This window comes from Rhincodon typus, chromosome 22, assembly GCF_021869965.1.
Source record: "Rhincodon typus isolate 14 chromosome 22, sRhiTyp1.1, whole genome shotgun sequence".
NCBI lineage: Eukaryota > Metazoa > Chordata > Chondrichthyes > Orectolobiformes > Rhincodontidae > Rhincodon > Rhincodon typus.
This window is the reverse complement of record NC_063353.1, coordinates 28182420-28196915: the sequence shown is the minus strand read 5'-3', so window position 1 is coordinate 28196915 and position 14496 is coordinate 28182420. Positions and strand designations below refer to the sequence as shown.

The following is a 14496-nucleotide window of genomic DNA, read 5'->3' as shown; positions in this document are numbered from 1 at the left end:
TTCAAAGCACTTCTGCAAACTGACTGAGTTTCAACAATGACGAGTGATGGAGGTTATACCGACTGTCATGTAGCAAAACATAGGGAACAGAATTACCAGTAAGTTTAGACTACTTTTTTAGGCTCTGCCAACCATCTTGTCTTATTCATCTTGTGTCCAAAAAGTCTTTCCACAACATTTCGTAAATTCTGTGTTGTAACCCCAATAAATTTGCAGAGGCAGCTTTTGGAGTTGCAGACATTTTTAAGAAGTTTCATGTTTGAGAATCTCTTAAGTAATTTACTTGACTTTTTTAAATTAAAAATTGATTTTGAATCTCCATATGGTTTATCTCCAGTACCATGTTGCGGTGCCTCAAGTAGCCAGTCCTGGAGTTACATGCGCAATCAAAAAAAAAGCAAACAACTGGTGTTTCTGAAATTTGGAGTCTGGATTTGAGGTTACAGTATATGTAGGTTACCTTTTAGAGGCTGACGAGAGCACATTTCTGCTCGCCTCTTCTAAAACTCAGATGGCTGTGAGGGCCTTGAGGAAATCCAGGCCAGCAAATCATGCAACTTCTCAGCCCAATGTCTTCCTCTATTAAAAAAAAATTTTGAAGAGATTGCTGTATGCATAAGTCAAGATACTGGTGGGTGGAGCTAATAGTCAATTTAGTGCTGTGTAAAATGTATAACATTGATTAAAAATATGCATTGATTTCAAAAGTAAGTTACATCAGTAACTAGTCACTTGAACATAACAATGAATGCACTTGAGCCAGGTACATCTGTTATGGCTAAATTCAGTCACTTATTTAGTTGAACAGCAGCTATAATCATCTGGAGTGTGATGGGCAGGTAGAGAAGGTTGGATTGAAAAGCCCATCGACTGTGTAATAACGCTCATGCACACAATTCCAGAAACACTCTGCCATCACAATGCTGATAACATCGTATGCAAGGCACTGCACTCATGTAGTCAGAAGCATGATATTGAAATGGAATTCAACTGGGGAGAGGTGAGGACCAGGGCAGAGTGGTGGGGAGGACTGTGCACAGGGATGAAGTGGAGATGAGACAACCAAACCATTTAAATGCACTTGTGCACTTAAGCAGTGAATAGCCACGCATGCCTGTGTGTTGATAGACACAGCATTTAGAAAAAGATGAGCAGTGTGTGCTCAGTTTCTGAGATACTTATCCAAAGTACTCTATCTGTTTTAGTTTTAACCAACTTGTAACTTCATTCACGGGGTATGGGTGCCAATGTATATGGCACCATTTATTGCCTATCCCCAGTTGCCCTGCAGAAAGTGGTGGTAAACTGCTGTAATTGTTGAGGTGTAAAAACATGCTCAGTGCTGTTAGGGAGGGAGTTAAAGGCTTTTGACCTGGCATCAGTGAATGAGCCATGATCTCGTTCCAAGACAAGGTTATGTGTGGCTGGGAAGGGATCTTCCACGCAGTGGTGTTTGTATGTATCTCGTAGCTTTGTCTTTCTAAGTGGTAAAGGCTGAAGGTTTGGAAGGAGCTGTCAAAGGAGCCATGGTAAGTTGTTGCAGTGCATCCTGTAGATGATGCACCCTGCTGCCACTGTCCATTTAATGGTGGAGAGAGTAAATGTTGAATCTGGTTTATGGGATGCCTTTCACACAGACTGCTTTGCTTTGTTCTGGATTTAACAAGCTTCTTGAGTGTTGTTGGATTCCATTAATCCAAGCATGCAGAGAATATTCCACTGCGTACCTGACTTGTACCTAATGGATGGTGGACAGATGGCTTGTTACCTGCTTCAGAATTTTTAGCTTTTGATGTGCTCTTTTAGTTGCGGTATTTATGTGATTGGCCCAGCTTAGTTTCTGGTCAGTGCAAATCTCCAGAACATCGACAAGGGAGAATTCAACCGTTTCCACTGAATGCCAGTTTTCAAAGTCAGAATGAGAGCTTGATTTGTGAATTACCACTAAGTTACCAGAACATTGCAAACCATCAAAGCAGTGTCCGAATGTATAGTAATACAAATGTGGTTGAAAAGTGCACAGAATATCCATTTGTGGCTGTTACTCAATAAAAATTTAATTCAAATTAGTATTAATTTACTTGGGTTCCAGTGCAGAAATATCTTGTTAAAATTTTTTATGTTCTTTTACTAAACGTTTCAAGTGCTAGTTTTGGTGCTTGAATTGTATGTAGATTTTTCAATTTTAAATAAAGATCAATTTATGTGTAATAGTGAATTGTAGTTTATCTTGAAAGATAGTTACAAAGATTTGGTTAAACTTGTAAATCTAATAAATTAGATAAATTTTAATGAGCACCAATAGATGTAACTAAAATATAAACGTACACCTTTGCTTATTTCTTCCAACAGCGTACTTTGCCATGGGGATCACTTTCTAGTCTCAAATTGAAGTGCCGTAAAGAAAGTGACGATGGCCCTATTATGTGGGTTCGTCCGGGAGAGCAGGTGATCCCTATAGCAGACATGCCAAAATCACCTTTTAAACGAAGACGGTGAGTTCAAGATTTTGCTTATTGTTTTTGCCAAACCTCTCATCTGGCATCTAGTAATTAACTTTCCATTGTTCATTTGCTCCCTGTTTCTTTTATTTGATAAGTACAGTAATAGGCGCAAAATCTTTATTTGTCTACAAAATCAATAAAACGTTCAATTATCTTCCATCCTGCAATATCAAATAATGAATACAGCAGTTATAAAATTTAAATTAGAGCATTGGGACCGTAATACGTATCACGGATCCTATGGATTACGTGTCAGACTGCCTTACAGGAGGAACATATTCTGATAATGCATATCTAACCATTAAAAACAAAAGCTTGTTCCTTTTGAAGTTTATTCTTATGAATTAACTTTGACATCTTGACATCCCAATTGTATTTTGAATAATCTGAATGATTTTGTCTTTACATAACTGCCAGGTATTGCACCAAATGTTTACCATTACTCTTTAAGTTTTGAAATTCTTTGCAATATAATATACGTTTACTTTGCGTGCACTTTCTCTGGTCCTGCTATCTTTGAAGTAATTCTCTGGGTTTATCTTATCTATATTATCATAATTTGGAATCTCTTTTCTTCGAAGATTGTGTAACGTCTTGTGGGGGACACAATGGCTCAGTGGTTAGCACTGCTGCCCCACAGCACAAATTATTTTCCATACGGGACACTTCTTGTCTTTGGAACCTTTAAAATTGTACAGCTAGTATGGGTCAATGTGACATGCAAATCAATATAAAAGATATGTTGTGGTGATAACAGTCATGGATTAAGGAAAGACTGATCTAAATATATGTTTTATATACATAAGGTTACAAATTCTTCAGAGAAAATAGCAAAGGGAACAAAAGGTAGGAGGGATTTTTTTTTGGTTACGGAGAGTGTTGCAATACTGGAGAAAGAGAATGTTTCCATAGATTCAAAGACTGAATTGATTTGGCGAAAGCTAAGGAAGTTGAAAAGTGCAGTTACATTGCTCAGTGTAAAATGCAGACCAACAGCCAGTGGGAAGGGCGTAGAGGAGCAAATCTGAAAGGAAATTACAGAGAACGCTAAATGTGATAGACTAGTTACATTGGTGGACATCAGTTACCTGTATATCAACTGGGATAGTGATAGCGTAAGTGCAGTGAGGAGCAAGTATTCGTAGGTTGTGGTCAAGAGAATTTCCAACAGCAGTTCATGTCCAGTCCAACAAAAAAGGAAGTACTGGTGGATTTGATTCTTGGGAATCAATTGGGTCAAGCAGATCAAGTAACACTGGGGAAGCATTTAAAGAATAGTCATCCTTGTGTCATAAGGTTTAGGATAATGGTTTCCCTAAGAAAAGGTCACTTCTTGATTCTACTAAACTAAAACCAACCTAATCCCATACAATCTCTGTCATGTCCAATCATAAAATTCATAATACAAATAAATTCACATTATCATTCCAAGAGGACCCCAGTCAACTACAAAATCATGGCTCCAGAAAGACAAAGTTAACTGTTAAACCCCTTCGTGTGCACGAACCAAACCCCACATGCCACAAGGTCAAAATCCAAATGCTTAAAATAAGTCTATAAAAATCACACATCTTGCATCATGGGCAGTAAATGCAGTTGAGAACTAAGCTAAATACAGATGGTAAAAGAAAATGTGAGAAACGAAGAGAGATTACGGAAAAGCACTGGCAGCTAACATAACAGGGAATCCGGAAGTCTTATATATGTATATGTATGTATGTGTATATTAATGCACATATATAATAAAAGATTGGTAAAAGGAAGAGTATGGCCAATTGGAATCCAGAAAGGGCATATATATTTCCAGGTGAGAAGCATGGTTCTAGTGTTAAATGAATACTTTGCATTTGTCTTTACTTGCAATCGGGCCATGACGACAAAGATGGAAACTCAGTCAATACAAAGATCTAAAATTGGTGAGTAGGTAACTTGTCAGTTCTTAAAGTTGATAAGGCAGCAGGACTGGATGTGATGCATCCAAAGATATTGGAGAAAGTGAGAGTGGAAATTGCAGCGACATTGGCAGTTACCATGCAACCTTTTCAATTATATTGTGCTGTTGCTAGAAAACTATGATCTAATGAAATTAAACCATAACAGTTATTTACCTTTCCACTTTATTGAAGAGCCAGCATTTTGGAGGGTGGTGAGTCTCAAAAAATATCAGTTCATCAGTGTCAGAATGTAGAACCACTAATTCTGTACCTCATTGATACAGTGGAACACTTCTGACATAATGGAATGCTCTGAGTTGTAATGCAAGTTGCTCAACATGAGGATTTGGGTGTAAGTGCGGATTCTGATATTCAGTACTGGAGAAAGATATAATCGTTTGGCAAACATGTTTCACAATGGTGTACATTGCCATCTGAGAGATTTAGAAGTGGGCGTTTTGTTATGTTTGATTGTATCAGTGAAGCATTTGGAGCTTACCAGGTAGCAATGTAGTACAGCTCCGTTTATTATGCTATTTGAAAAATATGCAGTCTTATCTCAAGTGTCTCTGTTACTGATAAATTACATGTTTCTTGCTGCCTCTGATTATAAAATACCATAATACTGGCTTCTGATTCAATAGGTATTTTCCTTCATAAATCATCCTTTACTTCAAGCTATAAATTTTCACTTAGGTTTGACTTCATAAACACTGACGTGAGGAAAGGCTTCAGTTTTTACTAGAGACATGATTATTAAATGGTTTTTGTTCCTACAGTTCCTAGTTTCTGTAGTGCATAGATGAATACATTGCTTACATCCATCCTATCCTATAAGATAACTTGAGCAGATTTTAAAAACAATTATCCATAAAATTCTTCACTGTTGCAAGGTCAAATTTCTACATGTCCCTTCAACCAAATGATTGCAGCAGTTCCAGAAGGTAGCTCACTGCTACCTTCTCAAGGCAATTCAGGATGGGTAATAAATTTCAGCCTAGCTAAGGAAGCTCCACATCCTATGAATGAATAAAAGTTTGCATGTATCTTTAAAACATTAATATCTCTTGGGTACGAAAGGTGTCTGCTGTTCTGAAAGATGGAATACAAATTGGTGATGCTTGTTTCTGAATATTGGTTACCTTGAAATATTGTTTATTCAGCGTAAGTTAAGTTTATAATGCAATGTTTCTTTTAATTTATACCTTTTAAAACAATTAGAGAAAAACAAGTTAGTATTAATTAAAGTGTAATCAAGTAATCTGAATACAGATATAACAGTTCTCAGGTACAATTTTTTAATTTGTTTCACAGTAGCTATGTTCTCAATTTTGCTTTGGATTTAATATCTTTCTCCCTAATCTTTCTCTTTCTCACAAAAATAGTAGCATATGAGGCAATGTGGTTCTCAGTTTGTGGTGGGTCACAATATTTACATGATATCCTAGTAGTAGAACAAAGTGAAGAACTATTACTAAGTTGTAATGTCCTAAATTGGTATTGGCAAAATTAACTGTCCAGTTATTAAATAGTGTGGACATGATTCTTGATGGATCTCATGAATACCTTGGCCTCAAACTGGTGCAGAGTAAGGATGGAATCCTTTTGAGCCATAATACATCAGCCTTTGATGGAGAGATCGCTTCAAAGAATTCTTAAACTGATAGAATCGTAATGAGGATGTGTTTGAGGAAATCCCCCAACTCTTTATCAAAGATGATCTCAGTAGACAAAACACATCGATGAAGGTAGGGCAGTGGATGTGGTGTACGTGGATTTTAGCAAGGCATTTGATAGGCTTTCACATGGTAGGCTCATTTAGAAAGTAAGGAGGCATGGGATTCAGGGAAATGTGGCTGTCCAGTAGAAGACAGCAGATGATAGTAGATGGAAAGCATTCAGCCTGGACAGGATGCAGAACTGGGCAAAGAACTGGCAGATGGAATTCAACCCAGAAAAGTGTGAAGTGCTTCATTTTGGAAGGTCGAATTTGAATGCAGAACACAGGGTTAATGGCAGGATTCTCGGCAGTGTGGAGGAAAAGAGGGATCTTGGGCTCCACATCCATAGACCCCTCAAAGTTGGGACCCAAGTTGATAGGGTTGTAAAGAAGGCGTATGGTGTGTTAGCTTTCATCGGCAGGGGAATTGAGTTTAAGAGCCGTGAAGTTATGCTGCAGCTCTATGAAACTCTGGTTAGACCACACTTGGGATATGGTGTTCAGTTCTGGTCACCTCATTACAGGAAGGAGGTGGAAGCTTTAGAGAGGATGCAGAGGAGATTTACCAGGATGCTGCCTGGACTGGAGGACAGGTCTTATGAGGAAAGGTTGAGGGAGCTAGGGCTTTTTTCATTGGAGTGAAAGAAGGATGAGAGGTGACTTGATAGAGGTTTACAAGATGATGAGAGGCATAGCGTGAATAGTCAGAGACTTTTTCCCAGGGTGGAAATGACAATTATGAGGGGGCATAATTTTAAGATGATTGAAGGAAGGTATAGGAGAGATGTCGGAGGTGGGTTCTTCACACAGAGTGGTGGGCGTGTGGAATGCTCTGCCGGCAGTGGTACTGGAGTCAGATACTTTAGAGACTTTTAAACGACTCTTGGATAGGCACATGGAGGATAGTAAAATATGGCTTTTGCAGGGTAGATTGACCATAGTAGGATAATAGGTCGGCACAACATCCTGGGCCAAAGGGCCTGGACTGTGCTGTTCTGTTCTATGTTCTATGACTACCGAGTGTGATGGAAGTTGAAGCTGCATAAAGATTGGAAAAAACTGGAGTGAGCCGAATTCTAGTGGAGATTTTCAAACTTGGAGGAGCGGAGCTTATCCATCATCTCCATCAACTGCTCCTGAAAATTTGGAACAAAGAAATCCCTGCTGATCTTAGGAATGCTGCCCTCGCTACTGTCTTTAAGAAAAGAGACAAAATGTGACTGTGACAAATACAGAGGAATTTCCCTATTCTCCATTGCTGGGAAGATCGGGACCTGAATTGCCACTAGGTACCTTTTCCCAGTCTCTGAACAAAACTTTCCGGAAAGCCAGTGTGGTTTCTGACCAAGCCATAGAACTATGGACATGATTTTCTAGGAACAACAGCAACAACTCTACAGGCCTTCTGACGAAGGCTTTTAACTCTGTCAACATGGAAGAGCTGGAGAAGACCCTGTCAAAGGCCAGTTGTCCAGAGAAATCCATCAACACCCTCCATCTCCGTGATGAGATGTCAGCGACAGTCCTCACCAATTGTGATCTGACAGAGTCCTTTTGAGATAAAGACAGGGGTCAAGCAGGGATGTGTCATTGCCCTGACCTTTTCGCCACCTTTACCACCACCAGCCTTTATTTTATCAAGAACAAGCTTCCTAGTGTTGTGGAAATTGGCTACAGGACGGGCCTAAAAGTTTTCAACCTCTAATGCTTGAAATCCAAGAAGAAAATGACGCTGACATCACAAACATTCAATTTGTGGAATGACAATGTCGTCATCACTCTCTTGGGAGAGAAGTTTCAAGCCTTGCTTAATGCCTTAGTGGAAACATACTGATGAATTGGTCTCGGCCTCAACCTCAAGAAGATGCAAGTCCATTACCAAACTGTCCCAGGGTAAGTTCTGGTCTAAACCTCTTAAGATCAATTGAGAAAACCTCCCAAACATAGAACATTTTCCCTACTTGGGCAGCCACCTCTCACATAAGGCTGACATTGATGCAGAGATGCAACATTACGTCCAATCCACAAGCACCACCTTCAGATGCCTAAGAATGAAAATCTTTGATGACCAAAACATCCATACTAATAGCAAGATCCTTGTGTATAGGGCAGTCATCCTTCCAACACTTCTGTGTGGCTCAGAACGTTGGACTACATTATAGACTCTACCTTAAGGCCCTGGAGAAGTACCATCATTACTTTTTGAGGTAGAGTTTCCATATCCATCTTCGAAGGAGCAATAAGGCCATGATCTTCCTGGCCACATGCTTAGGATGCCTGCGTTCTGCCAAAGCAAATTGTCTTTGTCTACCACAAGGAAGCCATTCAAACAGGAGGCAGACTGAGGAAGTGCATCAAAGACTCCTGGAAGGCTTACCTCAAGGAATGCAACGTTGATGTCAATGCATGGGAGATCCTTGCTCAGAAGAAGCTAACTTTGTGGGACCTCCTGTATGAAGAGGCACAGTTCTTCAAGAACACCCATTGGAAGAGAGATCATGGAAGAAAGAACCTGAGAAAGGAATGCCAGTGATCCTGAGGGGAAGAACTAGTTCCACCTCCCAGAAGCACCTGCCAAATGTGTGATCGAAGATGGGGCTGTAGGATCAGGCGCATCATAGAAATCGTTGCAGTGTGGAAGCAGACCATTCAACCATCGGGTACAAAGTAACCCTCCGAAGAGCATCCCATCCAGACCCACCCCCTTACCCTATCCCAGTAACCCTGCATTTCCCCTGGCCAATCCACTAGCCTACACATCCCTGAACACGATGGGCAATTTAGCTTGGCCAATCCACCTAACCAGCACATTTTTGGATTGCAAGAGGCCAGAGCACCAGCCATGCAAGAACCCATGAACAGTGACACAAAATTTTTGAAGTGGACATTTATACTTGTTTGAGTGTTTGTCAAAAACAATTGTTGAGACGTGATTCAGTAATGAACCATAAATGCAGCACCCTAAGCTCCTGCATAAACTGCTGGAATTCTGAAATCTGGATTTGAGCTGATCCAAATCAAGCTCTGTAGTTCATTGCTTCAGCTGGAGAGAATTCAGAAAGATAATTAATTATTACTAAAATAGTCTCTGGCAGATAGACTTTAGTATTGGACTTCTCCCATAAATAGTCAGGTGGATCTAACACTAACCCTCCTACAACAGTAGTCACATGACAGTTGTGGCATCTGTTCATCGCTTCTACCTCTTTCTCTGCGCCTTGGAATGAGACTGAGGGAAGGCACATACACACTAGCACCCCAAATAATTGATATAAGCATTGGTATATAAACAGTGGTGCACACCAACATGCGTAAGACATAGGAGCAGTAGTTAGGTTATTTGGCCCATCGAGTCTGCCCTGCTATTCAATCGTGGCTGATAAGTTTTTTTTTCAACCCCTTTCTCCCCGTAACCCTTGATTCCCTTGACAATCAAGAATCTATCTATCTATCTCTGTATGATCTGTTCTGGAATCTCATCTGGGCACAAATGTTTTCCTAATGTCAAACGGTTCATGCTTAGTTCTATTCTTCGCTGGCTGCATCAGCATTTATTGCCCATTCCTACTTGCTCTTGAGAATGATGGTGGTTGAAATAACTCCACGGTATCCCTTCATCCTTTGTTTACATGTGGAAAGTCCTTGACACTGGCCCAGCTCCCTCAGAGCCAACTCTCAGAATGTCATAATGTCTGATACTCCACTTTTTATCTGTCAGCCAGGGCTCCCTGATTGGACCAGATTAATAGCTCCAATCAGGAGCTCCCATGATTGAGGTCCACCTGGCTCTCCTTGTTACAGTCGCTGCAGTGATGATCTGTCTTGAATTGCTGCAGCTAGTTTGGTGTAGTTACGTACACCAGTGATATGGGGAGGCAGTTCCAGGATTATGACCCAGTAGCACTGAAGGAGCAAGAATATATTTCCCAGTCAGGATGGTGTGAATCTTGCAGGAAAACGTGCAGATAGTGGGATTCCTATTTGTCTGCTTTTATGTTCTTAATTGTAGTGGATATGTAATTTGAAGGTGCTGTTGAAGGAGTCTTGATGCTGTGTTATTGAGGTTCTTGAGAGTGATTGTGAGACACTATATGCAATTTCTGGACTATCTGAGTCTTCAATTATACTACTGTCCTTCGGGTTGTTTTTTAGCCTTGCCAATGGCATCATGCAATGACAACAGTAGTGATAACGTACTTGTCAGTAGGTCTTTTCACTTCCTTGCTGTACAGATTTGCTTCTACCATTAAGTGCTCCACATAATTGTTTGCAAGTAACATGTTCAAATTTTGTTGTAGTCAAAGAGGTAAACATAATAAGTTAGTGCTTCAGTGTTGTGTAAACTGTCAGGATTACTCGATATATGTATTCCTTGAACTATAAGTTTGCTGTATTCACTGCATGAAAAGAAATATCAAGGCCTGGAAGAGGTGCTTTTGAAGCAGAAGAAAATAATTGAGTCTGCACATGGTGAAACTTAAAAGAGCAACAATAGATTCATAATTGGATTCACCATTAATATTCTGTCGACTACTGAAATGCAAACCAACTTGACGTGGTGGACTCTGAAAATACATAGCTGTCATCAGCTTGTTGTCACATACCAAATTGATGTTGTGGTGTTCTTGTGAATAATTCTACTGTCTTTAGAGCTGCATGGAAGTTTCAAAAAACTTGTGGCTATGTATTTGTATCACTATGCTTTGACTTAGTGGCACTGTCAAGGTCTACAGTTGGTTGACGAAACAGGAGGAAGTGGTTTTGTTTGCTGCATTGCTTAATGTTCTTGTTACCTAGCCACACAATCCCCAGTGTAAGGATAATTTCCATTATGTAATTATGTACACATTTGATTGTAGTTGATTTGGTCGATGTTGTTTCCCTTTTGTAATTTAGACAACATTGTTCTATAATCTGTTAAAATCCTACACCCGACCCTTCAATTTGTTACAGTTCCAGACCAGACCCTCAGAACTTTATGATCCGGTTAGGGACTGGTAACTTCGAAAACAAAAGAAGTCAAAATTTGAAATCTCTGCTACTTTCCAAGAGAGCAAAGCCGCAAGATATAGTTTTAAATAAACAAAACAAATTTTACTTCACAAACATTATCAAAGCAAGCAATAGCAATATTGATCTTTATACCCTGACTCCTGAATTAACGTGAGATAAACATAAATTAATAGGTAAACTGTGGTCAGACACCACAGACTGCATATTAAATGGCAAATGCGACCAAGACAGATCCCATGAATTTTTCAGCAACCCACCCAGACATTAATGAATACTGAATCATTCAAAAATCTAGCCTCTGTTTTATTTCAAAAACAGTTCAAGATCTGACAGTCTAAACATTTGCTTGTCTTAGTTGCTTAATCTCTTTTCCTGAGGCTGGATCCCACTGGATTCACAAGGCTGCACTACGGCTTCAAATTACCCATGCAATTCCAACTCTTTTAATTACTATGAACAGAACTGCACTGCTTGTGGATGTTTTTTTGCCCTGACTGTCAGTTTCAGCAATAGTGCAGGCATTTTCTTTGTGCAACTGCTTGTTTTCGAGCAAACAGCTTTTTTTCAGCTCTACCAAGCTGATCAGTGCCCTAGGGCTTCTTCAAGCAGCATGGAGCCAGCAGCCTTCACTATCTTCTCAGCTTCCAGCAGGCTTCCTGGAACTGCACCTCCGCAGGGTAACTGTTGATTGTCTAGAGCATTATCTTCTGCTCCTGACCAATTGCTATTACTTGCCCTTGAACTGATCTGCATGACCTATTAAACCTTCAAATAGCGTTCTCCCTGTTCCTTGGCAGAATCAAATGCATCAACTTTTGGAGCATTTGGTGTTTAAAATGTTGTAATCTGTAACCAACTAACTGTTCTCTACAGTTATCAATACGCGCATTTCATTTGTTCGCTAAATGTGATTTCATGATCTACATCCCACTTGTTGCATGTTGATGTAAACATGTGAAAGAACTATTTATAGACTTGGCTTATTTATGAACTGATTTATGCTATATGTGGGAGAGAAATTATTTGTGGAGGTTGTCTTACACTTGATATAACCTGCAGTATGCTAAGAATGCGAATAAAAACCTTCCATAGTGTTGTATTGATAGTGAATACTATCAGATCACATTTGAATAGTTTTACTTTTTTTTTCTATTTTCTAAGAACACAGGGCCATTGTCTCCAGTATTTTAATTGCTATATATAATGACAAGGCTGGTACTAAAAGTCATTATTGTGTTATTGAGCCTAGTGTAACACACAGTTTCTGGTTATTAATTTATTTTATGTGCATTCAGGGCCTTAACCCAGCAAAATTTGCATGTACAAAGGGGAACTTCAGCCTGTTTTTAATATTACTGAAGTAACCTCACTATCAAATCATATTGGTCTCTAAACTGATTATTTGTAAATAATACTTTGCAAACTTGGTCTTTTCTGGATTGGCAGGATGTGACGAGTAGGGTCTTGTTGAGGTCAGTGCTGGCCCTCAGACCTATTATTCACTCCCTTGACAAAGTAGCAGCAGTGTATACCATCTGCAAGATGCTTTGCAGAAATTCGCCACATCTGATTAGGTAGCACCTTCCAAACCCACAGCCAGCACCATCAAAAAAGACAAGGGCAACAGGCACAAGAAGTACCGTCACCTGCAAGTTCCCCTCCCAGCTGCACACCATCCTGACTTGGAAATATATCATCATTCCTTCACTGTCACTGGATAAATATGCTGCAATATGTGTATTAACAGCATTGTGGGTGTGCCTATACCAAATGGACTGCACAGTTCAAGAAGGCAGCTCACCAGCATCTTTACGGGGATTAGGGATGAGCAATAAATGTCAGCACAGTCAGTGAACCCCACGCGCCATGAACAGTTTTTAAAAAATCATTGAGGGAATTGAAGACAAGCTGGTTAAAAATGCAGGTGAGAGAAAGCTAGAATGGAAAGTACGTTGTGAAGATGATAGAATAAGGATGCAAAATTAAATAGATAGGTTAAGTGAGTACAAATCTGGCAGATGGAATCTAATTTGGGGAAAAATGAAGTTCACTTTGGCAGGAGAAATGTGCAAACAGAATATTACTTAAACAGAGAACCACTGCAAAATTCTGATGTGCAGGCAGGCCTAGGTGTTTGAGTATGTGACTCACACACAAGAAATAATATGCAAGTTTAGTAAGTGATTAATAAGGCTAATAGGATGCTGTCCTTCATTGCAAGAGGAACTGAACATAAAAGTAAGCATGTTATATTTCACTTTTACAGGACAGTGGTGAGACTACATCTTGAATGTTGTATAGTTTTGGTCTCCTTGTTTAAGGGAGGATGTAACTGTGTTGGAGGTGATGTTTGCTAGACTGATATGTGGTATCATGTTTTATGAGGAAAGGTTGGTCAGACTGGGGTTGCTCACACCTAGAGTTTGGGAGATCAGGGATGACTTGATTGAAACATGTTGATCATCTTGAATGATCTTGTCAAAATGGACAGAGAACATTTCCTATTCTGGAATCCAGAACTGAGGGACATGGTTTTAAAATTGAGGGTCACCCATATAGGACACAGATCAGGGGAAATTCCTTTAAGGTGTGTTGATTTACTTTTTAAACTTGACAGTGGAAGTCTGGTTACTGGGGTCAAATGTAGGTAGATTCTTGTCAGATGACCAAATCGAAGGTTATTGGGAGTTGATGGGAATGTGGAATTCAGAGGTAAATGGATCACCCATGACCTCCTTGATTGATTGATTGATTGATTGATGCAGCATACTTGAAGGGCCCAATGGCCTAAGACTGTTCCTAATTTATATCTTCATAATTACTTCATTGTTAAGCGATAATTTGTTAAACAGTAGAAGTGAGATTTTATTCCAGAAATCTACTCCTGGTTACCAATTGTATTTAATTGCCAAAAAATCCATTTTGTTTATACTCGCTAAAAAACTTGAATTAGCTGTTAAAAGCAATATTGCTATAAATTGCTTTAAGCTTTGTATTATGTAATAATACATCTGAAATTTGAAAATATAAATTGGGGAATAGTGCTATGTGGCATTAATGGACTAAACTGGGTAATGCATAGGTATGGATTAGCATGCATCAGCTAGGTTGGAGTGAGTGGAGGCAGTACCTGGTGATATTATCGTTGTACTGTTAATCCAGAGACCCAAGAAATGTTCTGGGACCAAAGTTCAAATCCCGGCAAGACAGGTTGTGGAGTTTTAATTCAAGAAAGGGAAAAAAATCTGGAATTAGGAGTCTTAACAGTCACCATGAATCCATTGTTAGAAAACCCATCTGGCTCACTAATGAGATAACAAGGTGC

At 39.5% G+C, this 14496-nt stretch overlaps 2 protein-coding genes across 2 annotated transcripts in view; both read left to right on the top strand.

Annotated features, from left to right (window-relative positions):
- Nucleotides 1-14496, top strand: part of LOC109913613 (guanine nucleotide-binding protein G(i) subunit alpha-1) — a 1176207-nt gene that overhangs the window by 108695 nt on the left and 1053016 nt on the right. The window lies entirely within an intron of this gene.
- Nucleotides 1-14496, top strand: part of LOC109925135 (lysine-specific demethylase RSBN1L) — a 56118-nt gene that overhangs the window by 33770 nt on the left and 7852 nt on the right. Inside the window, exon 4 of the mRNA XM_020525142.2 lies at nt 2353-2495. Coding sequence (XP_020380731.2) covers nt 2353-2495 — 143 coding nt within the window. The remainder of the gene's footprint in view (nt 1-2352; nt 2496-14496) is intronic.